The sequence below is a fragment of the Chanos chanos genome, chromosome 6, assembly GCF_902362185.1.
Source record: "Chanos chanos chromosome 6, fChaCha1.1, whole genome shotgun sequence".
NCBI lineage: Eukaryota > Metazoa > Chordata > Actinopteri > Gonorynchiformes > Chanidae > Chanos > Chanos chanos.
In genome coordinates this window covers 47,599,887-47,625,443 of record NC_044500.1, presented here as the reverse complement: position 1 = coordinate 47,625,443, position 25,557 = coordinate 47,599,887, and the positions used below count along the sequence as shown (strand labels likewise).

The window sequence follows — 25,557 nt, the reverse complement described above, 5'->3', positions numbered from 1 at the left end:
ACTGTCCAAAATGCAATAATCACTGGGTCTGTCATGTTGACATTTAAACAACATTTCTGTGTGAACTTTGTACACAGCATGCATTTTTTTATTTATCTATTTATTTATTTGGTTATTTATCCATTGTTTTCCGTGTGTGTTTTTGTCGTTTTTAAAAGATGTCACTCACTCTTAAAAGATGTTTGAAAGTTTTATCGTCACCTATTGTTAACGTGTACGTCAGCTACTTGCTTTGTTTGCTGCCTCTATATTTCATGAAAAGAAAAGCTAAATAAAAGCTGTGGGAAAGAATAGCTTGCTAAGAGCATTTATTTACTTCGAGTTGTCTAACAATGCTGTTATGCTGAGTAGATGGATACAATGTTTTTTTTTAAATCTTTTTTTCGCTTTAATAACTTCACATGCTAGATGTCTATTTTAAATCATCTTAACACAACTAAACAAAGCGTTATCAAAGCTAACCCGAGCGACATACTTCAACTCCCATAATCCTTTACGCAGCGGAAACTGTGCTTTCCCATGATTTTCCGTTCGTCTCCATTTTCATACGAGAAACCGAGCGAAGCTGTGGAAAGAGAAGGTAAATAATTCCCTCTTAAACCGAACAGTTTAGGTTACACAAGTCGTTGTATTGTATTATGACTTCTTCTGTTATAGTAGCATCACTACGCAACAAAATATTCCCTAGATTGAATGACAAGAGGCTATTTAACGTGGCGAATGTTAACATTGCTATCTTGCTAAAGTCGCGCGTGAGGTTATGCTTTCTTATGGCTTTTTGGTCAAACTACCGAATAAAATAAATGTAGTCAGACTTGATAAATTAGTAACACCATCAGCATGGTTATTTTCACCACTTTAATGAATGTCCTGGCTATCTTAGCCTACTTAAATTTGTCTCTGTTAACGCATTGACAAGTCAGGTATCGTAAGCCGGACGTTGTGCAGGAGTCTTGAATCGCGGTGACTGGCTAATATGGTGCCCGCTCCTTTGATTGTGATCATTTATGCTATCTGTCAATCACAAAATGATATCAATAATTTGCGACTCGTTGGAACGTGTTTATTAATAGACAAAGTCGTATAAGGTGTGTTGGTTTGGAGTAAAGAATGACTGACCAGCGGGTTTAAAGGCTGGATTTGAAAAACGCTAATGTGCAAGAGGCAGTCTCCGTTACATGCATACTAGAGTTTAAGAAAAATCTATTTCGTTTCAGATACACCAGACTAACAGGCAGTCTTGAGTGGGGGAGGTTCCAAGGACTAAGTGGAACACAATGTGGAATGGATCGAGACCCGGTCCTCGAGGAGGGATGCCCTTCCGGTACGTTCTACTACCATAAACAACACGTTTTACGTACTCAGAAAAATGACCCGTTTTCAGCAGATTAAGAAGTAGATCATTGTGGGGGGGTTTTTTTTTATAATGCATTGGACTGCTTTTTCTGTTTCATTGATTATTGCTCATGCACTATTGATTTTAGAATGATTATGGACAATGGATTAAAATGCTGCACAGTACCACATGAGAATTCTTACACATACCACATTGTAGAAGACAATTTTTTGTCTTCGCATTACCTCCGTTAACACATGACAGGAATTCACATACATTGTCTGTAATGTGGCTGTGTCGACAAGGCTACAAGGTCATGGAAACTAGCATAATGAAAATGCTGTATAGTAATTTAGGCTATAACTGGAGCGAATGGCTTAGTCATGCACTTCTTGTGTTTTAGGTTTATCTGTGTTCACCTGTGAGAGATGTTCACACATTTTCCACATTTTTATATTGAATGTAATATGAATGTGACAAAACAAACATAATAGTATCACAGGAACAACTTTTGACTACTGATGTAATTTTGAATGGGTGGCAGTCAAGATGCTGTTTTTGTTTACAGCGGGGATCCTCGAGGGGAGATGTTTGATGGTCGCGATGGCCCGATGCCTGATTTTAGAGGCAGAGATGGTATGAATATGGGCTTCAGGCCACAGGACCGACCTCCTATGGACATGAGAAGGTTTGACTTTCCCCAGAATATGAGGGGTCGTGACATGGACCCTCTTCCCATGGACATGAGAGGTCGAGATCCTCCTAGAGATTTCTTCAGGCCAGGAGATGAGCCTGACATGAGTCTCAGAAGAAGGTATGAGATGGAATTAAGAAACAACATGCCAAACACTCCTGGTTTCATGGGACAAGGCAGGCAGCACGGGGACATGGGTGGAAGAGACATGCCACCGAGGAACGCGAGGGACGTGAACGAGAGATTCATGGATGTACGGGAAAGGGAAAGGTTTCAGATGGATCGGCCAGGTTTTAATATGAGTCCCATGGATGTCAGGTCAAGAGGTCCCATGGAACCCTTTGACAGAAACGATAACCTCAGGGGGCTGAGAGACAGGGACAGGCCGCGAATGGGCATGGATGACATTGATGGCTTTAGCATGGACGCACCTCTGCGTGACAGGGGAATGATGGACTTCGATAGGAGAGGAGGTGCCCCACCAGTGAACCCAAGGGGAAGATTTGAATCCGATATAGATTTAAGAAATCGCATGGGACCATCAGGCGGCGACTTCAGAGATAGGTCTCCCCTGACATTCCGAGACAACGACGGTGTTCCGATGGATTCCAGAGGAAGGCAAGACATGCCCCCAGATCTTGGGAATATCGATAGACCTTCACTGAGATCAGAACCCACTCTTAGGGACAGGGAGTTCCCAGAACCTGGAGATGGACACATAGGTTTCAGAAGCAGAGAAAATGAATCCCTTGCGGAAGAGTGGCGCAAACATGGTGTGAGAGATGCGTCTTTCCCACCACTGATGGGCAGGGACCCCAGAGATGTTCCAGAAGGACGATTTTTACCTGGCAGAGGCAGGGAAAACGATGTAAGGGAGCCGCCTAAGTTTCCGGAGAGAGACAGGCCCCTCATCGAGTTTCCAGGAAAAGGTGACGGGTTACTGGCTTTCCCTCGGCCAGAGAGAGATGCCGCAGGACCTCAGAACTGGGAGAAGAACGCTCCCATGGATGGTTTTCCCAGCCGAGATTCACCCAAGAGTGTCCAGAAAGCCCCTCTTTTGCCTTTGGCACCACCGGTGGCTCTTCCGGACGGCAGTGCCAAACCCTGGGTCAGAGATCAGGGTGGAAAGCCTGACCGAAACACGTCCCTGTTAGGTAGACCTCCATACCTCCTAGAAAAGAACCTACCAACACCAGAGAGCCGTTTCCAAGTTGACCGCGCACATTTCAAAGGACCCAAGGACATGACACCTGATCAGGGCAGTCAGAGAGGAAGTTTGATGCCAGGGCCCAAGGATCTACCAAGCAACAGTGGAGGGCAGCGTCGAGATCAGGACTACAGGGACATTGACTACAGAACTGCCTCAGGACGGAAATTTGACCTTGACCTAGGGAGTCTTCCCGGGCCGGAAAAGGATCTAAAAGAACCTAAGCAGGGCCTGCCTCCACGACTGAGCGACTCCACTTCCAAGGTTAGAGTAAGTCTTTTGGTCTGCTCTTAACATTCATCAAGAACCTATAAAACAAATTGAAAAGTGTTTCGTTTTCCTGATTTCACTTTGGCTTTATCTTTCCCAGATTCCCTTAAGCTTCTTACGCCTTGTTTCACAATATCTGATGTGTATTTTTCCTACGTGATATTTAATTAATACCTGTTACCTTTTAACTGATTAACTATTAGAGCCTGTCTTTTGAGGCTTGAGACAAATGTTGTGGATTCTCTTTAGGTGACTGGAAGACCTGTCGTTCCATGAGACTTATTTTGGGTGGAAAGGGTGTATGGAGATCATAAATGTAGTCTGATGACTTTCTGAAATTCTGAATTGGCTTAACATTGCCGCTCCCTGTTCTTGACCAGATATTTCTTATAAAGCATGTGATTCCTCACTATTGATCTGAATATAAGCGATACAAGTTCATTTCCTCATGATTTAATGAGTTTTGTGAATTTTAACAAAAAGGATCAGGATTACAGGAACGGAGCTGTGCAGGATAAGGTTTCGAAAACCATCTCCATCTCAGGAATTCCCAAGACTGCCACAATGCAGCAGGTACGCCGGCATTCTGACTTTCACTTTCTCTTTGCTGGATTTACACTAGTTACAGTACCACTAAACGCTAGCAAGCCTGAATAATGGAAAAATCTTTAGAGGTGTGGTAACCCATCAGTTCGAAAGGTAATGCTAGAATTCAGTCGATGCCACGTTCAAAAATTGATCCAGATTGAAAACAGCAAGCGAACTGTTTTCTACGTCTTAGGAAACTTTTACCCATCAGGGTAGTTGGCTTGAGAGTAGGGTACTTTTTATTGTTTATATTACTGACTCCATCACGTCATCCTCACTGATCAGTACCTTTCCCGTTTACAGATCCTTGGTGCTTTTGCGGTCCGTGACGGAGTGCCCATGCAGGGCATGAAAATACGGAACGTCGTACCAGGTGAGATTTTGTTGGATGATTTTTTTTTTTTTGAAGACAAAAGTTGATTCGCTGCCTAATTTTCGAATCCTTCGCTCTCTCACTCGCTTCGCTCATGAGGTTGCTCATCGACACAGCAGAAGGGACTTTCACCTTAACCCATCTACTCGGTTTTCCTCTCAAATTAGCCGTCTTTTTTCGGATTTTGTGGGAACTTGTGGATTTTTCTCTTAAACGCCTTGCGTTTCAGAAGTGATATTTTGTTAGAGCAGTCGTGTCAAGGGGTTAGCGGTTGTAGCTGTTGTATTGTCTACGCGTCTGCCATCATGATTCAATTAGTGGTGCTTATTAAGAGCAAACCGAAGACACAGTCGCTCCATGCGGAAAACCTGAAACTGATATGATGCCTTTGCTAAGCTGAAAGTTATTTGGTAGCAAACTGCCTCTAGTGAGTTCTTTTGTTGACTTCTCCAGGGTTTTTTGCTTATGAAATAGCAGAGACAAACACCACATCTCTTCCCATGCACATCAAAACGGTTGGAGTGTCTTAAGTTTTTTATTCCTCTTGTTGATTCTTGCAGTCGAAAAAGTCAACAAATCATGCTGGTATTAGCTTGCTTTTTGGCGTCCTATTTCTGTTGGTTTGTTTTCATTCTAGGAAACAGTCCTTTTAGTGTGTGTGTGTGTGTGTGTGTGTGTGTGTGTGTGTGGTGCGTGCGTGCGTGCGTGCGCAAAGGTCTAGCTATTCTTTATCGGGGTCCGATACAATAAGATATAGCCTATATCACATATCCCTAAACCTATTCCTCTATTCAAAGGTTTAAATAAAAACACATGAGCATTTCAACAGCAATGAAATTGTGGTTTCCAGGGGTCCAAGAAACCCCTTTCCTTCTGTGATGAAGGGCGTCTGTGATGCTCTTTAGTTCTGTAGGTGTTCTTCCACACATGTTTAGCTCTCTGAATGTGACTGTTTATCAGTGGTCTGCAGACATACTTTTCGGTAATCATTGACCTTTTAGGAGTGTGGTTCTGTAGTGCTGTTTTTGTTGTGGTTGACTGTGCTTTGAACCATTTTCATTTGGGTCGAGGTTTGTGGCTAGACTGCTATCTTATGCCATGCCAACACATTGAAATCTGTTTTTTTTTGTTTTGGGTTTTTTGTTATTTTTTTTGTTTTGTTTTTTATATATATGCATATATATAACAGTACGCTTAGTGGTCCAGAGCCCAAAATATTCTGGTTTGGCTCTGCACAATTCCCCTCACTTTCAATAACCTTAAGATTGTTGATTGTCTTTGTGTCCAAACCATGAGTGCCAGACAGAGTTTGTTAGGGAGACAAAAATTTGCTTTGGGAGCAGATTGGTAGCTGGGGCTGACACGGTTGGGTGTTGAAACAGTCGTTTGCTACAGATTGTCAATCTTTGATTCCACTGCTCTTCACCACGAAACAACTTTATCTGAATTTTAAGACACCTGATGACTAATGTGAAGTTAGCTATGAATAGGTTGCAATTCATGTTGGATAATATGTTTATGCCTGCTTTTGTAGAGTTGACATATGAAATTCCTTTCAAACTGTCCACTCGTTATACGAAACTGTTTATTGCTGTTCGTTTTTTTTTTTCCCTGGCATTTACTAACGCAAACCCATCTGTATTTTAAATGCTGTCCCCAGGTTACAGCTACGATACGGCCTATGTGGAGTTTTTAAACCTCGAGGACGCAGTCCACTTCATGGAGTCCAACCAGGTGGCCCTTCCTCATCTCCCTACACCTGCTGTGCCTCCTGGCAGGACGAAGGCTGGGCTGGGGGTGGGGGTGGGGGTGGGGTGGGGTGGGCCGGATGGGGAACTGGGTATTAGGGCCAAGGACCAAGGGGGTTGAGAAGTTTAAGTTATTCTGGGTGGGAGAGGTGTAAGTTACTCTGCCATGGGTTGAGTAAATTGCTAGATTCTTAGACTTTTAGATTTAAAGACTTTTCTCGCACTGAAGTTGGGTCAAAACCAATCTCATCTTGCTAGCATCTGAAATTTAAGCCAGATAGAGAAATTTATACGTATAGAAATGTCCTTTATCATATTCTCCTTGGATGCAAATATGGTAAAAGAACAGTTGGGGTATTTTTTCATTTTTAACCAAGCTAGATTCTAAAAGACAGCCTGACCAGTTAGACTCGTGTGTTGCTATTTGTGAATGGTCATTACATTTATTATTTAGGGACTGTGTTGCAAACAGCATCAACGTTTAGCTAAACAAAGAACATTTATCTTAGAGCACGACTTCAACTGTCAGGTTTTGGATCGATTCATTATGTTTTCTCTTTCAAAGAAACAACAGCTAGATCATTCTTTTATTGTTTTTTTTTTTTTGTTTTGTTTGTTTGTTTGTTTGTTTTTAACTCTTTCTCTCTTAAAGCAGTAACCTCCCGTAGATCACTACCTATTGTTTCTTGAGAACTTTTCTGAAGGAGCTTGAACAGTTACAATTCGATACGCTCCAGTGAGTTTCACACGCGTCTTTGAGAAACTGTGCTGAACTTCGTCAGGGCATGCGATTGCTGAGGCTTGGCTTACATATTTGGACCACAGCTGAGCAAACAGCTTGACTGAATATTTTGTTTCTGATGTTAATTTTGGCAACTTCATGCTTAGTCGTGTAACGCAGCAGGAATATCCATTCATCATCTCCTCTGTTCTTTTAATGATGCCGAACTTCAACAGGGAAAAAAAAGAATGTCCTCTGCTTCATCTCACTTCCTTTTCCTTCTGGAAGTCACTTGTCTACTGGTTTCTGCAGTAGCTTGTGTCCGAAGGGTTCTCACTCTTACACTCTTAGCCACACACGTCTTGATTCACTTGTGTTTTGGTGCAGTCTGTGCCAAACATCCACCAGCCTTCGCTCTCTCGCTTCCATCGTCAGCTCTTTGCCAGATCGCGTACGGTAGCGTACGATTGCCTCTCTGGTTCTTCCGCTTCGGTCCAACTTCATTCACTTCATTCAAAGGGCTACTGGTCTCCTCGAGACGTCTCGACAGCCTCCCTCTCTATGTGACAAAATCTTCTCATCATGACAAGTACGGTTTCAGAATACTGTAGTAGATTCTATTGAGGACTGTCTTCGTCTTAACCTTTGTCAAGCAGTTCCTGTCTTAGGTCATTTCATATGGGGACGTCTTCCTTCATTGCCTTGGCTTCGAAGTCAAAGGTTGTGGGGCAGTGCTCTTAGCAGAGCTGAACGGGTTTGGATTCTGTTCAGGGTTCATACCTTCTACTGCTGGTTTGTAGTTGAGAAGCTTGCCTTCACAGAACATGCAAAAAAAAAAAAACCCCAGTCTTTTCCAGAATGTCGTGTGTCAAAGGTGTCATTGAGAGCTGCCTTTTAAAGCGCCTGTGTTTGAAATGGGTGGACTCTGTTTGAAGGTTCGCAAAGGTTCACTGACACACATGAGAAATGATCTGAAGCCATGTTTGTCTGAAAATGCCATGCAAGACTAGTAGTTTTGACTGTACATTGTGGATGTGTTGCGTTGACGGGTTCTGTTGACCTGGCTAAATGGAGCTGGATCAGTGCTTATGTGAAGTGGCTCAGTAAATTGTTTTCAGCTGTTGACATTTCAGTGGGTTGTGTTGTGGAGCATTTCTGCACATCCAGCTTCAGTATTGCGTGGGATTAATTACACTAGACTTTGGTTCCGACCTTTTAGACCAACCTTCGGTTCCATAGTTTAATTCATTGTTGTCTGACTGCTAAAATAAACTTCCAAATCTCAAACTAGCCTCTGCTCTTGTATTTGAAGTCCAGAAATGTTGCTTGTCTGGAGAGAGGCCAGTGTGTTTACTTTGAAATAGGAGGAGGCGTGTCCTCATGTTAAGGTGAATTTGTCCCATTTTGCGTACGATTGAAATATGGTTTTATTTTTATTTATTTATTTTCTTCATTTGTTGCCCAGTTACGTTTGTGGCCAGGGGCTTATTCTTCAATCGCCAGCTTCCCACCAGTAGCTGTTTGGCCAAATCTTAATCTAAAAAAGAATATATATATATATATATACACTTTTTAGAAAAATAATAATTAAATAAAATAGCGACGCGCTTGCAGTGGGCTGTCCCACTGTGGGCTGTTTCTGCTCAGGGGTAATCCAGCTGGTATCTTTTGAACGAGCAGATGTGTAAATTCCGTTGTGTTGATAGCGACTGGTCTGCCGGCCAGAGCGTGCTTTTGTTGTCTTGAGTGCGTAGCCCACTCCCTTGACAAACACACAGTGTTGAGTCTGTGTGAAAATGACAGGCATTTTTTTATTTTTTTTATGCCTTTCTAGTTATGCACATTAGCTACCTTCAGTGTGCACGATAGCAAGCGTTAGCGAATCTATAACACAACGTACAGTTTGACATACAGTTCCTGATCAGACTCACAGATTGATCAAATGTGTCTCGGAGTGTTTCACAGAGACGTTCTATTTCTTTATTTATTTTTGTATTCCCATTCGACTCTTGAGCAAGCGACTAGTCAGGAGGAAGGGGCTCCTAATCCTGCATAGAGTTCTGAGCGCCCTGACCAACAAGCATCGCTTATGAAAGATGCATAGAGCCGCTTAGACCTCCAGGATCGCCTCTGCAGGCTTAGATATGCCCCAAGGAACTCTGGGAGAATCCTTTTCTCTGTGGGCAGGGGAGGGGGGGGGCAGGGGGTGACGGCTGTCCCTCAGCGCAGACACTGACTCTCCTTTCGATTTTTGCAGGGCTCCGTGAAGGTTGGCTCCAAGACGGCACTGCTGAAATACATCCAGCCCAGTGCCAGCGCTAAAGAGGAACAGGTGACGTCCGTATTCCATTTTGTCTCTCGGCAGTGGGAATATTTGGCATGGGCAGATGTAGCCTAAATAAGAACAGCACACTTGTTGCAGTTAAAGGACAGTTTTTCTTTTACACCTAATGCACAGTGAAACTATAAAATGTTTCCAATGAGCATGTCTTAAGGTTCTGAAACATTTGCAAAAGTTTAAAAAAAAAACTTTCAGAGGTGATTACAATTGTGCTATTTTGAGTATCCCTTGGTATGGTAACGACGTTCTTTGTGATGTTCAAAATGAGTAACTTAGGACTCAATTTGCTTGTAGATCAAATAACTATTGTTCAGGGTTTTTCAAATTTCCGTCACTGGATTACTGGGAGGAAAAAACTTATGGAGAAATTGCTGTTTTTCCAATAGGAGCGTCACCATGAGCCGTCAATCAAACCACCGTTGGTCCCACAAGAACCTCTGTTGCCGAGCCCCGTTCCGCCCCAGCCGCCAGCCGTGAAAGAGGACGTCCGCGGTAAAAACCAGAGTGAGCCGCTGTCTCAGGGCGCCTGGCAGCGGAACTCCACCCTGACCCCCGAGGCCTGGCAGCAACAGGTCGACCAGCAACTGCAGCAGCAGCAACAAGAGGCGGAGCAAGAGACCGAGGCCTGGGCCAATCACAGCGCGCCACGTCACAGCCTGCCAAACAGCGACCCTATCTTTAAGGAGAGCAAGAGTAAGTGCACCGATCCAGATTGGTTTAGCGCAGCAATGCCAGGGACACTTTTACTTCTCTGATCATGAGCAATGCCAGGGAACATTGTACTTCTCTGATAAGCCACAATGCCAGGGAACATTGTACTTCTCTGATAAGCCACAATGCCAGGGAAAATTGTACTTCTCTGATAAGCCACAATGCCAGGGAAAATTGTACTTCTCTGATAAGCCGCAATGCCAGGGAAAATTGTACTTCTCTGATAAGCCGCAATGCCAGGGAAAATTGTACTTCTCTGATAATCTAATTATCTCAAGCTGACCACTTCTGCTGAGTACTGCTGAAGTCTGCTGGTTTGAGAATTTTACATGTTTTTTTGTTTGTTTTTTTTTTCATTTTTTCTTTCTGTCCTTCTTTCCTTTCAGCTATGATCATTAAAAATGTGAAGCCCACAACCACAGTGGAGACCATCCTCAAAGCCCTGGACCCTTACGCCTACCTGGACGAGCGGAATGTCCGACTGGTTAAAGGCAAACCTCCAGGCTCCAAATGTTTCTGCTTCGTCGACATGGACTCTCACGAGGTAGAGCGTTTAGTCTGCATTACGGTTCTATTCAATTTTTTTTTATTCAGCGTTTTATTGAAATATTTTTTAAAAAAAAATCTTTTTGTGATGAAATGCCTCTTATTCTGGTACATACAGTGATCAGACGGGTCTGTGATTGAGATGCCCTACAATAATGCCCTTGATCGGGAAAAGCTGACGCGTTTGTTCCCTTACAGCAAGTGACGCGTCTGGTGGAGCTGCTGACCAAACCGAGGCCCATCATGATCGACGGGGTCAGGGTGTATGCCGAGGTGGCCAAACCCCTCAAAAACCAGAAGTGAGTCAGAAACGAAAAACCACACGGCAAAGCGCGAACAACCCCCGTCTCCGTGTGGCTCTCTGCGCCGCGTGGTCTGTCATGTTGTCTTCAGTTACGTTTGTGCTTTGTGCTGTAAACGTTAAGCGAGGTGTGTGTTTTTAAGACCAGTCTTTTGTTTGCAGTTACAGGAAAGATTACGAGAAATCAAGCACGTCTCTGCTGGGCTACCCGCCCGACATCATGGAGGTAAAGACCACGTCCGACAAATTCATATTTTTTCCGCTCATGATTGCGCATCACTCTGAACATAGAGCGCTTTGGGAAAAAAAAGTCAGCATAGTGGTAAAAGTTTTGCCCTGTTGTTACATTGGGGCTGTTTTTTTTTCTTATTTGAAGTATGACCTCCAGTTTGTCATTAAAACCAAATGGGCCTGTTGTTGTAGTTCTGTTTTGCTTCTCCATACATCAGTGAGTGTAACTCTGAGGATCTGTGGTTTGTGCTCTGTATTTCTGTTTCTCTAGCAGCAGCAACAGCAGCAGCAGTCTTTCACTCCACCCACTGTCCCTCCCATGGGCATTCCTACAGCCCTCCCAGGTACAACCACCCCACCCCAACACACACACTAACACACACCCCCCAACACACATCCACACTAACACACATACACTAACACACACACCCCAACACACATCCACACTAACACACACACACTCCACCCACTGTCCCTCCCATGGGCATTCCTACAGCCCTCCCAGGTACAATCACCCCACCCCAACACACACACTAACACACACCCCCCAACACACATCCACACTAACACACACACACTCCACCCACTGTCCCTCCCATGGGCATTCCCACAGCCCTCCCAGGTACAACCACCCCACCCCAACACAAACACACTAACACACATACACTAACACACACCCCCAAACACACATCCACACTAACACACACGCACTCCACCCACTGTCCCTCCCATGGGCATTCCCACAGCCCTCCCAGGTACAACCACCCCACCCCAACACAAACACACACACTAACACACACCCCAACACACATCCACACTAACACACACACACTCCACCCACTGTCCCTCCCATGGGCATTCCTACAGCCCTCCCAGGTACAACCACCCCAACACACACACACACACTAACACACACCCCAACACACATCCACACTAACACACACACACTCCACCCACTGTCCCTCCCATGGGCATTCCTACAGCCCTCCCAGGTACAATCACCCCACCCCAACACAAACACACACACTAACACACACCCCAACACACATCCACACTAACACACACACACCCCACCCACTGTCCCTCCCATGGGCATTCCTACAGCCCTCCCAGGTACAACCACCCCAACACACACACACACACACACACACAAACACACACAACGCACGCACGCGCACACACACACACACACACACACACTATCACACACCCCCCAACACACACACACACACACACAACTGCATATAACCCCCACCTTTGGAAGGCTAACTGATTCATGTAACCTTTGTAATATGAGTCAGTTAATGGAAACCTGTGTGTGTGTGTGTGTGTGTGTGTGTGTGTTGTCTGCAGGTGGCCCAATGCTGACAGCAGGAGGAAGTGTTGCCGTGGGTTCTGACCCGCTCCAGGCCCCTGGCCTCATACAGGTCTGGTTCAGATGATTAGTGTTAAAGTAGACGCCACGTCGCAGGCTTCAGTGTGGTCTAATCCTCAGCTACATAAGCATAATGTTGTGTGTTAGACCGCTGCAGACCGACAAACTGGGTATGGGCTTGTGGTGTGTACAATCACAGCTGTAACTGGGTTAGTTACAGTGCTGACCTGGTTCTCTGTGATGGTAAAGGAGAGCACGATTGTTCTGAGTGAATTGAGTGTGACTGTGATGCGTTTGCAGGGCGTGGCCCCCGCCTTCCCCCACCCTTCAGCAGTGGACCAGTCCTTCCCCCCCGTGGACCCTCAGGCTGGCGCGATGCCCGACCCTTTGCTGGCAGTGCCCTCAGACGCCGCCGGTCCCTACGCCTATGGTAAGAGTCCTGTTATAAAGTCAGCCAATCAGAGGGCTGCACGTTCCAGTCCTGAGCGTCATGTAAAGATGTGGACTTCAGCGTAGTTACTCAGCTGTGTCTCCATCTCGTTTTAGACTCCGACACTCCGGACCTGTCTGCCTACCTGTACGATGCCACGTCGGGTTTTTACTACGACCCTCAGACCACACTGTACTATGACCCCACCTCACGGGTTAGTACCGCCACCGATAAAGACTCGCTCAGCCTCCGGACGTGGTTCCTCAGATCGGGTCCTGGAGGTCCGGCGTCCTGCTGGTTTTGATATTAGTTAAACCACCTAATTTCCTAGGTCAGAGATCAGCTCCTGATTGTGAGTTGGGCTGTGGCTGAATCAGAGGGACTCTAACATAGCGGGGGGGCACTGAGCATCACATGTGACTCAGCAGAATTTTCAGTCGCTGCTGAAACAAAGGGCACCAGCTGTGAATGTTTTCTTTTGTAAACTCAGAATACACTCTCCTCCAGCATGTCGCTGTCATTCTCACAGGTCTCTCTGGTGCTGTCAGACATGCTCTCCTGACCGTTTTTGATTTCCACCCTGTGTGTGAGATTCCCCAGTTAGTGTTGAGCTGTACCACTGTAAAAAACAAACAAACAAACAAAAAAAACCACACTCCTGTCTGTGTGTTTTTACCTCCACAGTATTTCTATAACGCTCAGACCCAGCAGTACCTCTACTGGGACAACACCTCTAAGACTTATATCCCAGTGCCGGGTTCGGGTACGGAGTCCCAGGATACGGGCGCTGCAGATGCCGGGGTTCCCATGGCAGCGGTCGCCGAGGCGACGCCCACGGCAGCCGCGCCGGCCGTGCAAGAGGAGGAGGGGAAGAAAGTCGTTGAGGGTGCTCCTGAGAAGAGGGGGGAGGAGGAGGAGGCGGCGCAGCGGAGTGAAAAGAAAGAGAAAGACAAAGAGGAGAAACCGAGAAGCTTAGCCGCGTTCAAGGTAAACACACACAAACACGCTAACGTCTCACAACCGATTCACAGCTTTAGGGTGGAATGTACGCGCGCGTTAAACACCATGTTAATTTACACTTACACCTCACGCAAAAATGTGAGCATGTGCGAATACCCCATTCAAGTGTCGTACCCCGTGCGACGCGAGAGTCATTTCGGCGAAGTTAAACGCTGGCATGTTTTTAGAGCTGTTGTTGTGTCTCCCGGCTGTGCCGCACAGGTTGACAGAGGGCAGAGTCTGTTGCCGTGGTGATGGTGCTTCTTCTACTCAGAGCTGACAAATGCACGTCACTCAATTGTTACATAGCGAGGGCTGAAAGACCGGTCACATAGTATAAAACATAAACTATCTGTCAGTTTTCTGCATATATAAATGTCTTGAACTAAGTCCTCTCAGAGGGGTGAAGAATTTTGAATTTTAATCTGTTTTCTGACAACTAGTCTGAAAGACGGCATAAGCTTTGCTTTAAACTCCCATATCTCAGCCAACCAAACTGTGCAGTGGAGTTGAATGAGCTTTTGCTTGTTCTTGGTGTTTGCTGACCTGTTGGCAGTGAATTTTCCTCAGTCCACAGACTAACAAGTTGTTGAGAAATGACACCCTGTATGTTTAACACTGTGCCATAACGTGTGTGTGTGTGTGTCTGTGTGTGTGTCTGTGTGTGTGTCTGTGTGTGTGTCTGTGTGTGTGTCTGTGTGTGTGTGTGTGTGTGTATGTATGTATGTATGTATGTATGTATGTGTGTGTGTGTGTGTGTATATGTATGTGTATGTGTGTGTGTGTGTCTGTGTCTGTGTGTGTGTCTGTGTGTGTGTGTGTGTGTGTGTCAGATCATGAAAGACATGGAACGTTGGGCGAAGATCCAGAATCGTCAGAAGGAGAGCGTCCGGTCTCCGTCGCCCGTCCTGAAGACGGGGGGTTCCTCAGAAGACAGAAAGACGTCCAAAGCCGCGGACGCAGCCTTTGCCGTGTTTGAGAGGAAGGTCAGAGGAACTCTTTAAAAGACGTCTTGCCTGTCTGTTTGTCTGTCTGTCTGTCTGTCTGTCCGTTCACTTATTAATGAGTAAACAGACAGAAGTTGGTGAAACAGTTTGAAGAAAGTGCGCTCTTGGAATTTGGTAGATTTTCCCATCTGTGAGCAGTAGAGAACCTGACGCATCACCAGGTGTACGAACTGAGAAAAATGGATAACTCTGTGTCTTCTCAGCCATAGCACCTCTAAGAATGAGGGGGTTTTTCTTTTCCTGTGTCAGTGGTAGTGTGTGTTGGTTGCTCTGTTGTGGTCATGGGACTCATTGGTGTGTTTGCTCATTGTCTCTGTATTTGTGTGAACTGTGTGATCTTAATCAGGGTGCCGGTGGAGATGACCTCTTCAAGAAACCCCTCGCCCCTCCCAAAAAAGACGAGAAAGCCGCAAAGGTGAGTCAGCACACACATGCACACACATCTCTCTTTCTTAGTCTTTTTCTCTCTCACTCGCGCACACACACACACTCTTACCCTCTCAGTTTCTCTCTCACTTACACGCGCGCACGCACACATTACACACACGCACACAGCTCGTACAGACAGTCAAACCGCGTGTTGTATCTGTGTTGGCAGCGTCCCATGGGCTCTCTGGGCATGCTGGCGGCTGACTACGGTGCGGGCAGTGACGAGGAAGAGGAGGAGAAAACCACACACGAAGCTCCGCGGCCTCCCAAGGCCCAGGCGCTGCCGCAGGAGAAAGAGAGAGAGAGGGAAGACAAACTGACAGACTGGAAGAAGATGGCCTGTCTGCTCTGCAGGAGACAGTTCCCAAATAAAGACGCTCTGCTTCGCCACCAGCAGCTCTCTGACCTGCACAAGGTACAAACACCACCTCACCTGACCTCACTGACCCCTGACCCTCACGTCACCCTAACCATACAGTTAACCTCTGACTTTTAGACCACGGGCAGCCGTGGTCTAAAAGTCAGAGAACTGGGCTTGTGACCAGAGGGTTGCCGGTTCGATTCCCAGGCCCAACATCCACAGCTGTGTGCCCTTGAGCAAGGTACTTAACCCTAATGCTCCCCGGGCGCTCACCAAGGAAGGCTGCCCACTTCTCCTGCGTCTGGTGTGTGTGTTCACTACTGGTGTGTTGGATGGGTTAAATGCAGAGGACAAATTCACTGCTCACTGTTCACAGTGTGTGTGTGTGTGCAATCACAGAAATTTACTGAAACTTACTTACTTACAGCCTCTGTGTTTTAATGGACAGAGCTTTTTATCACCAGTAGCTCTCTGACCTGCACAAGGTACAAACACCATGTCACCTCACCTACCTGACCCCTGACCCCTGACCCTCACGTCACCCTAACCATACAGCCTCTGGGTTTTAATGGACAGAGCTTTTTATCAGCAGTAGCTCTCTGACCTGCACAAGGTACAAACACCACGTCACCTGACCCCTGACCCCTGACTCCTGACCCTCACGTCACCCTAACCATACAGCCTCTGGGTTTTAATGGACAGAGCTTTTTATCAGCAGTAGCTCTCTGACCTGCACAAGGTGTGGACGACGTCAGTATTAAATTCAGCGAAGTCCCCATGTACCCAGAGCGTGTAGCAAGCACTGAGGTCCTTGTGCTTTACCGAAGTTCTGTAAAGCTGAAGTTTGTACATTTGTAACATGCTGTATAATATTTGGGGATGCGGCAGGTGAATTGTACAGTTGATAATTCTTGGCTCATAGCAAACACAAACAGCATAAAAGCCTTCTGGCTATTACCTATAACTGATAATGATAACAATAATAAAAGTCTGTTCGCCAATATAACTATCACTATATAAACAAATATGACTGATATGAGCAGTATAAAAGTAGTATCTGTTGGCTGAAACCTCTAGCTAGTACCAGTAGAATAAAAGTCTGGGCACTGTCTGTGTAATGCTACTCAGGTTTGGCTCAGCTGTGTGATTCTAGCTTTGGCTTTTAATGGGTTTTTTTTTTGTTTTTTTTTGTTTTTAATTGTAGCAAAACATGGAGATTCATTTGAAGATCAAGAGGTCAAAGAGAGAGCTGGAGGCACTGGAAAACCAGGAGAAAGAGGTGAGTCTTTTTCTGTCTGCATTAACACCAGGGCTGATACTCACACCCAGAAATCACACCGCCCCAACCTCAGAACCGGGCAGTACCAGATCCAGGGCTGATACTCCTCAAGTGACTTACACCCGGAAATCACACTGAATGTGAAATAAACAGCAAAACCGCCCCAACCTCAGAACCGGGGGTGTTTATTAAACTTTTTTTTTTTTTTTTTGAGAGTGTTTCTCAGGGAAGTTTAAAACATTTAAAACAGTGAAATGAACAGTGAAACTTTGATACTATGATGTCCTACTGAGGAATCTGAACGTAGAGTCCAGTTGATTCTATATGAGGGTGTGTCCAGGAAACCAGTGGCCTCTGGTGAGCTGGAAACAGTGGAGGAACAAACCTCCCCTTTAAATCTATCATTAATTTCCACCTGTTCTCATTAATCCGACTTGATTAACAATAAAACTTCGCAGTTAACAGTTAACACCAATCGCGTAAATAGAGTAAATGATTATTAGTGTCATTTTGTGATAATTACTGTGTTTTGCAAACTAGTTGAGGCCTCAGTGCTAAACTTTATTGTGCATTGCACTCAACGCTGATGCATCATACAGATAAAAGATACTGTTTTTCCTTGCCTAAACGTTTATTCTCAGAAATTGCGATTGATTTCAATAACTTTACTTCCATTTTTTACACTTGAATTTTGTAACACGAAAAAAGCTACAATGTAAAACACATTGAGGGATTAGGTTTCTAATACGTGTTCAGATAAATGCCATCCTTATTAAACAATTTCACACTGTTGTTTTCGCTACAGCACACAAACTTCAGACAGTTCGGTGCTTCGCGAGCATTTAAAAACGGCAGAATCTTGCAAATCAGATGAACTCATTTGACGTTAATATTCCCAGACGTGGCAGTAACAGAGTTTGATTGAGGGACGAGCAGACAGACTTTCAAACCGTTTTCAGCATTTTTCACCCCCCCCCCCCCCCCCCCCATCCTGTGTTCCAGATGATCGCCAGAGAGTCCAACGGATCTCCTGAGACCAAGAGGAGGAAGCAGCACAGCACGTGGGCCAGTGGCTCCAGGTCTGACCCGGAAAATGACTCTTATTTCTTTCACGTCCCACCCGATAACTTTAACTATAGACACTAACTAACTGTGAAACATATGGACCTAAATGCACAAATAAAGTCCTATATCTGTGTAATGTTAATATAATGGAATAGTATTAAATGCACAACCTGATGATGACTGGCTGTGTTAGTTAAAAAAAAAAACTGTGGTATTATTTTTGTTCTGCTTGTTGTTGTTGTTATTTACACTCATGGGTGTGACGGATGTCTGTGTTTACAGGGAAACACACAAGTCCAGTGAGAGACCAGGACTGGGCCTGGATACCACAGAGGTTAGAGACACAAGGACGTCTTCTGTTTGGACACATTCATAGTATATCATGTCTCTGTGCGAGAGTAATTACATCTCTCTCTCTCTCTCTCTCTCTCTCTCTCTCTCTCTCTCTCTCTCTCTCTCCACCGCAGAGGAAGAAGAAGGAGCCTGTTGTCTGGAACCATGCGACGTATAAGCAGGCCGTGCGTAAGGCCATGTTCGCCCGTTTCAAAGAGCTGGAGTGAACTCTGCCGTGGACTGAGAACCGGTTCAGAACCGGTGAAATAAATGACCGAATTCTCGAAAAAAAGAACCAGAGAGCCAAGCAGACCAGCACAGGATCGGATGTACCGCGGACGGTTATTCAAAACGATCGATCTCGAACCGATGGAGGGCTTTCAGGGCAGAGGGACCTTCGCCAGCGTCTGTGACCGACGCAGTATTCCTGCTCACTCGTCAGCCAAACTCTGCCAACAAACCTTCAGTCCTTCTTAGACACATACACACACTTTGTTTTTTCTTTTGTTTTTTTGTTTTTTTGGTGAAACTGTACTTTTGGCCTATTTTTAAATGGATTCTTGTTTTACAGAATAGATCACAGCTTTGTACTCTGTGCATAATTTTGTGTTTTTTTTTTAATGTGAAAGTGAAAATGCATTCGAGTCAGGGTATCCTGTGCTCGAGTGACTTATTGTAATTGTATATAGTCCACGAGTCAATAAACAGTCAGTATATGACTGCATCAGGCCTGGATTCTCTTCCTCTTGGTTTCCTCTTGGTGAGAGACTAGAGGAGCGTGGGTTCACCCTTCTGAGTCTCAGGCCTGGAGCTGAATGAAGCTGCTTGATGTTAGATCATTGTTTAACAAAAAAAAAACAAAAAAACTGCTGCATTAACTGAATCTGCAGTTTAATCCACTGCTGTGTTATTGGGTCAGTGGGACAGTCTATGACAAATATTAAGAAAATCTGAGGTCTTCAGTACACTTAGTGTCAGATTCAAACCTTTAAACTGCAACTTAAAGACGTCTACCACTGTCAGCTACACACCTCAGGTGTCCCGGTTTATTCTAGCAGGTCTCACTCAGGTCCTGGTGCCAGTGGACTGACTTGAAGGCTTCTCACTGGGACATTTCATTAAGAGAGGATATTAGGCAGCTCAGCTAGAAACAGCTGGCTTACAGTGTCCAACAACTCCTCTTATTCGCTGCTTCAAACGCCTTGTTTTCCCTGCATTGCACAGTGTTTAGTGAAATTTCTCCCTTCTGGCTGAGTGAGATTTACCAAGAGAGCTACAGATGGTATTGCTTTTCCATTTCAGCCTCTAGGTGGCAGTAGAAGGCATAAGTGGTCTCTCTGCTTCTTCATCCTCAATATTAATGTTATATGAATAAATTGGTTTTATTAATAAGCTTTATTGAGCTCTAAGCCTTTACATCATTTCAAGGTTTCCTAAAGTGTAACTGTTAAGGTTGTTTGGCTTGTGATATTTAATAACAGGAAGTAATAACTGGTCTGTAAGTTAACTTGGTCCTTACTGATCCCAACTAGCAAACTCTTCTCTCCGTGTAACCCGTCTGCTGAGGAAACAGTGAGCTGCTTAACCCGTCTGCTGAGGAAACAGTGAGCTGCTTCTCTCCTGTAGAGTAACATTATCACACTGTGCACAATCACAGTCAGACTTAATAAGTGTGCTGCAGGACTGAAATGAATAGTATGGAAACACGACTCTGCAGGTATACAGATACAGAAAAAATATTGAAGAGATAGAAATATAGATATTTATGTATCACATCATAGATAGATAGACAGACAGATAGCTTGTAAGACTTGACTGATGACAACCATATAGCCATACACACACACACACACACACACACACACTGCTGTTTTGACAGTAATGTCAGTGTTTTAATAAGTGCAGCAACATGTTAATGAAGTGTATTAGAAACTCAAGTACCTTGGGTTTAAAAGGTCAGAGGTCAGTTTGCAGCAGAATGAGAACCTAGACAACGGATACGTGATGGGTTTTTACTGGTTTGTAGAGAAGAATCAGAGGATGATCGTTAGAGTAATCTTGGCGAAAAATCACAGCACTCCTTCACTACAACCTCCATCCAGAATGAACTACATCATTAATCCATAATTAATCAAATATTGTTTGTCATCTGTGAATTCAACACAATCATCTGACATTGTGATCAGAACTGGACCGTTCTAATTTCATTCACTTCGTATGGTTCCGTAACCTCACTTTTGTTCCCACACTCACCCAAAACCCAGGATAGAGGGGCTGAGTGAATGTGGTCTGGACTCTGTGGAGGAGGGTCATTGTGTCAGACACCTCGTAGAAGGACAGAGTTCCTGCCCTGTGGTCCACATACACTCCTATTCTGGAGGAAGTGGGAACTGTTGGTAGTCTAATAATTCTATTTCTGTGATTGAATGAGTAACCAGAGGGAGAACAGAACAAACTCCAGGACTTGTCATTATGTCCAAAAAAACACTCATTGCCCCTTCCTTTCCTGCTGATGTCTTTATATGACACAACTATAGAAGCCCCATAAGTATTTCCACTCCACTCAGTCTCCCAGTAACAGCATGAAGACACACCCTCTTTACACAGGACCTGAGAGCGCCCGTCAAATCTCTCTGGATGATCAGGATATGGCTGGACTCTGTTAACACAGCTCACCACTCTGTTCCCCTCAGACAGACACAGGTGTTTATTCACTGTGTCGGGATCCAGGGTGAGATCACAGGAATCTGGTGGAGTCGAGGAAGAACAATAAATGAGAAGTGAATAAATCATTTACTTTAAATCATTTACAGTTTAAAAGGGAACAGAACGGTAGGATATAGTCCCCCCCCCCCCCCCCCCCAAAAAAAAGAAAGAAAGAAAAGATCTTGACTGAAATCATTCTGATCCATTCAGACATTAAAAATGTTAAAACATTGATAAAATGTAATAATTTTAAGTAATGTTTGAATTCATACCTAATTTCCATTAAACAGTATTTGTTGTTTAAATATAAACTGTCTCTAGTTTTCTTTGAGCAGAGAGCTGATTCTCAATATTTGTCAACGAATTATAATGTTGAAATATTGTAAAAGTTACAACATGTTAAACAGTGAGTTGTATGTTGTAAATGAAATATATTATAAGTATATTGCAAAGAGAATATTGTAAAGTTGTAAAGTGTATTAAAAGAAACAGTAACGACAAAGGTAGGGAGACAGTAACAGATAACAGTCACTTCACTAATATCATGTATGAACACACACACACACGCACACAGACGCACAACATATGTAAGAGTGTGTGCAGCTGTGTCTGTGTGTTAGTGTGGCGCATGTGTAATGCACATATTGTAAGAGCTTTTCAGTGACAAAAGGAACACATTCACTTGTGTGTGTGTGTGTGCGTGTGTGCGTGCGCGTGTGTGTGTGTGTGTGTGTGTGTGTGTGCGTGCGTGCGCGTGTGTGCATGTGTGTGTGTGTGTGTGAGTGTGTGCGTGTGTATTTGTGTTTGTATGTGTGTGTGTGTGTGTGTGTGTGTGTAAAGCCTCACATTGTAAAAAATCCTCTCTGGTTTCGGGTTCGTGATGAGGAATAGAGTTGATGTTTGATGTCACTGTTAAAACAAAAGAACTGGGTTTTCTAAGGGTTATGAAAAAGCTTATTGGTCTGTTGAAAAAGGCAATGAGAGGCACTATTCTTTACAAGGTTTCAGTAACTATATCTTAATGCCCAGACTTTACTGCAAAACCTCTCTCCTTACAGAAATCCTCCAGTTGCTCTTTCAGCTTAGAGACAGATTTTCCTACATCCTCAAAAGAGAGGTGTGGCCTCTGGATGCTGATGCCGGGTAACTCTTCAGATCCAGAAGGGATGTAGAGAGATGGAAAACTCTACACACACACACACACACACACACAACAAAGAGTGAGAGAGAAACATATACTGCAAATTTTACACAGTCCACACACACATTTTAACTGGGTAGTAGAATCCAAGCACTGTATTTTAATAGAGCACTTTGTCCTCCACTGTTACCTGGAGGAAATGGATGTGATCCTCTGTGTATGAAAGCTGCTCCAGCTCAGTGTCTCTCCTCCTCAGATCAGCAATCTCCTGCTCCAGTCGCTCCAGGACTCCTTCAGCCCGACTCAATTCACTCTTCTCCTGATCTCTGATCAGCTCTGTCACCTCACGGCGCCTTCTCTCAATGGAGAGGATCAGCTCAGTAAAGATCCTCTCACTGTCTTCCACTGCGGCCTGTGCTGAGCACTGTTAGGAGACACACGCGCGCACACACACACACACACACACACAGACACACAGACACACAGACACACACACACACACACACACACACACACACACACACACACACAGGAGGGGGGTCTATTATAATCACACACTTCACTCAGCTCTTACTCAGCCAGTCTGTTCCCTACACTGTGACTCAGTGGGATTGGACAGTAGCCCAACACTGGACTCCTCACTGACTGACTGGAGGAGAGCCCTGACTGAGCCCTCAAATGACTCATCCAGCAGCCAGCTCTTGTCTTCTCCTCTGTTCAACACTCACCCTGAAAGACTCCACAGCCTGTCTCAGCTCCTGCACCTCCTTCTCTCTCCCCTGGATTCTCTGCTGGGTTTTCTTCTGAGTTTCTCCCAACTGTTTCTGTGTGTGAATATAAGATGATGACAGAGTCAAGATCATTGTCAGAGACTGAATCTACACATGGTTGTAACTCATAGTTTACCACAGTGTGGCCCCCTTAAGTCATTCTTTGGGTTGAGTGCTGTACTTAGTGATGGGTCATTCCATACCAACTCACCTAGGCCCTTCAGCTCATGTCATGGATTTTATTGAAAAAAAAAATTCACGGGACCTTGCAAAACCTAAAGCTCTACTTCAAATACTTTTTTAGTTATGATTTTTTGAAGTTTGGCCCTTGGAGTTAAATTTAATCATTTTTTGCCATTTTTTGCCTCACCAATTGCTTATTTTTGACTGGATTGGGCTGAAATTTGTACTGAACATCCAAGGATATTTTACAACATGTATTCATGTAAATAGTTGTTGCTGAGTGTCAGTAAGCAAATTATTAAAAATAAATTACCTGAACCAAGAATCTTTTAATCTTTTTCAAAAATTAATATCTCCTCTAGTTTCCACTATCTGGCAATCAAATTTTGATTCTGCGTAGTATTAATATAGTTCTATCACATATAGAAGTTATTTGGTCCTGCATAAAAAATTGAGTGCTACAGATCTTGCTAAATATAGAGCTGAAAAACCCACTTTTTAAGATAGTATGACTGTATGTTTCCCCAAGAAGGAATATTTTAATTTCCTTGAAACTTTTTTATGGGAAAGTGTTAATATTCATTGAAGACATATAAAAAAAAATTAAAGATGTTATATTACTCCTTCATCATTTAATATTTTTTTGAAAATAGCTGACTGATTAAAGCTCAAATCAAAGCCCACTCATACTGTCAAAGAACTATAACAGCTGTAAATGTAAATTTAGATGTAAATCTCTGTGATTGCACACACACACTGTGAACAGTGAGCAGTGAATTTGTCTCTGCATTTAACCCATCCAACACACCAGTAGTTACATTGGTCTTTTCGAAATTCACGAAAAGAAAAACAGGTTCCGATTTGACCACATCCAGTTGGCAATCAGACACTGACTAACATTCTCACTGAGCTGTAAGAGAGGTCCCTGTACATACCTGTCTTTCAGTCCTCTCTGCTGCCACTGATACTGTTTTATGGTCTCTGTGTTCATCCACCATACACAGATAACACATGAACTGTTGGTCAGTTTGACACCAAAGTTCTATCAGTTTGTTGTGATGATGACAAATCTTGTCCTGTAGTCGTGTGGAGGCTTTGACCAGCGTGTGTTTCTGGAGGGCAGGAGATTCATAGTGAGGCTGGAGGTGAGTCTCACAGTATGAAGCCAGACATGTCAGACAAGACTTGATGGCTTTTTCTTTCTTCTTAATGCATAAATCACACTCCACATCTCCAGTGTCACAGTGAGCAGGAGGAGCAGCAGCTTGGAGTTTCGTCTTCTTCAGTTTCTCCACCATTTCAGTTAATATGGCGTTTTTACCCAGAACTGGTCTTGGAGTGAAGGTCTCTCTGCACTGGGGGCAGCTGTAAACTCTCTTCTGATCATCCTGATCCCAGTAGCCCTTAATACAGCCCATACAGTAACTGTGTCCACAGGGAATAGTCACAGGATCCTTAAGGAGATCCAGACAGACTGGACACATGAACTGGTCTTGATCCACTGAAATGCTGGCCCCTGTCATTTTGCTGATCACACACACTTGAGAGTTGTGAACAAATAAATACACGCCGATCAGGAAGCTTTGTTTAGCCTTACTGAAAAAGTAGGAGTGACTTCCCCGTTCTGTGTGAGAAAACAGGTTTTGTCTTAAAGAGACATACCACTCATAGTTCACTGAGAGATGAGTGAGTGAAAAAGGAGGCAAAAAAAAAAGAAAAACATAGGTAACCAGAATGCAAGAGAATAATCTTCTGCTGTCTGAGACTGTTGGCGAGTCATTTGAGATGAAGATGAAGGACATTTTAATGAGGCAGTTTTTGTGTGTTTTGTTTGTGTGTGCAGTGTTGCGCACAAACGCGTTAAAGGAACATGTTCGTTTTTTTTAATGCAGAACGTGACCGTATACGTTTGCAACTAAAGAAACCTGAATTTGAACGTCCTTTAGGTTCGCGCGAGATTCAGAATCCTCGGGTGCCGTGAAACACACTGCTTGGCCACTTGGTGAACTATAAACAGCACTCAATGGCCAGTGCAAGGGGTGATTCAGGTAACCCAGCTAGAGGCGGTGCTAAAGCCTGTTCATATCTCACATTTTTATGCAAATTATGCGCCGCCGGGTCTGAAAAAAACAAGCCCAAACATCAACCCCATCATCATCAAAATTTGAAGTTCCTGCAAGGCGGGCGGGATATGTGTAATGAACTGTTGCTTTTGTTTGAAGGGTATTATGCACTGTTTTCGGTGGGTGAGTAGTGAGTACTGAGTACTTTGATGTACATATGCATACACATGAGAAAACAAAGGAATTTACTTTGTGTTTTGAACTTTTTATTTGATTTGCTTTTGCCCTTCCACTAGTAAAATACATAACTTAGGAATGTACGCAACACAACCAGTGGGAAGTGGCAGTG

The 25,557-nt window shown here is 44.2% G+C and overlaps 2 protein-coding genes across 2 annotated transcripts; one reads left to right on the top strand and one right to left on the bottom strand.

The window, feature by feature from the left end:
* The first annotated feature begins 546 nt into the window (after positions 1-546).
* On the top strand, positions 547-19,069 carry rbm6 (RNA binding motif protein 6). The gene is made up of 23 exons (XM_030776582.1): positions 547-580; positions 1,218-1,324; positions 1,905-3,501; positions 3,991-4,080; positions 4,399-4,468; positions 6,129-6,202; positions 9,195-9,269; positions 9,665-9,971; positions 10,376-10,533; positions 10,734-10,834; positions 10,999-11,062; positions 11,339-11,411; positions 12,421-12,494; positions 12,743-12,872; positions 12,989-13,086; positions 13,557-13,859; positions 14,705-14,857; positions 15,225-15,293; positions 15,477-15,722; positions 16,873-16,947; positions 17,950-18,026; positions 18,295-18,346; positions 18,480-19,069. The coding sequence occupies exons 2-23, from the start codon at positions 1,278-1,280 to the stop codon at positions 18,570-18,572; spliced, it is 4,026 nt and encodes a 1,341-aa protein (XP_030632442.1). The 5' UTR covers positions 547-580; positions 1,218-1,277; the 3' UTR covers positions 18,573-19,069.
* Positions 19,070-20,553: 1,484 nt separating this feature from the next.
* LOC115815497 (tripartite motif-containing protein 16-like) lies at positions 20,554-24,668 on the bottom strand. The gene is made up of 6 exons (XM_030778450.1): positions 24,081-24,668; positions 22,921-23,016; positions 22,383-22,616; positions 22,096-22,237; positions 21,898-21,960; positions 20,554-21,092 (listed from the first exon to the last, which is right to left on the bottom strand). The coding sequence occupies exons 1-6, from the start codon at positions 24,666-24,668 to the stop codon at positions 20,554-20,556; spliced, it is 1,662 nt and encodes a 553-aa protein (XP_030634310.1).
* Between the last annotated feature and the right edge of the window lie 889 nt (positions 24,669-25,557).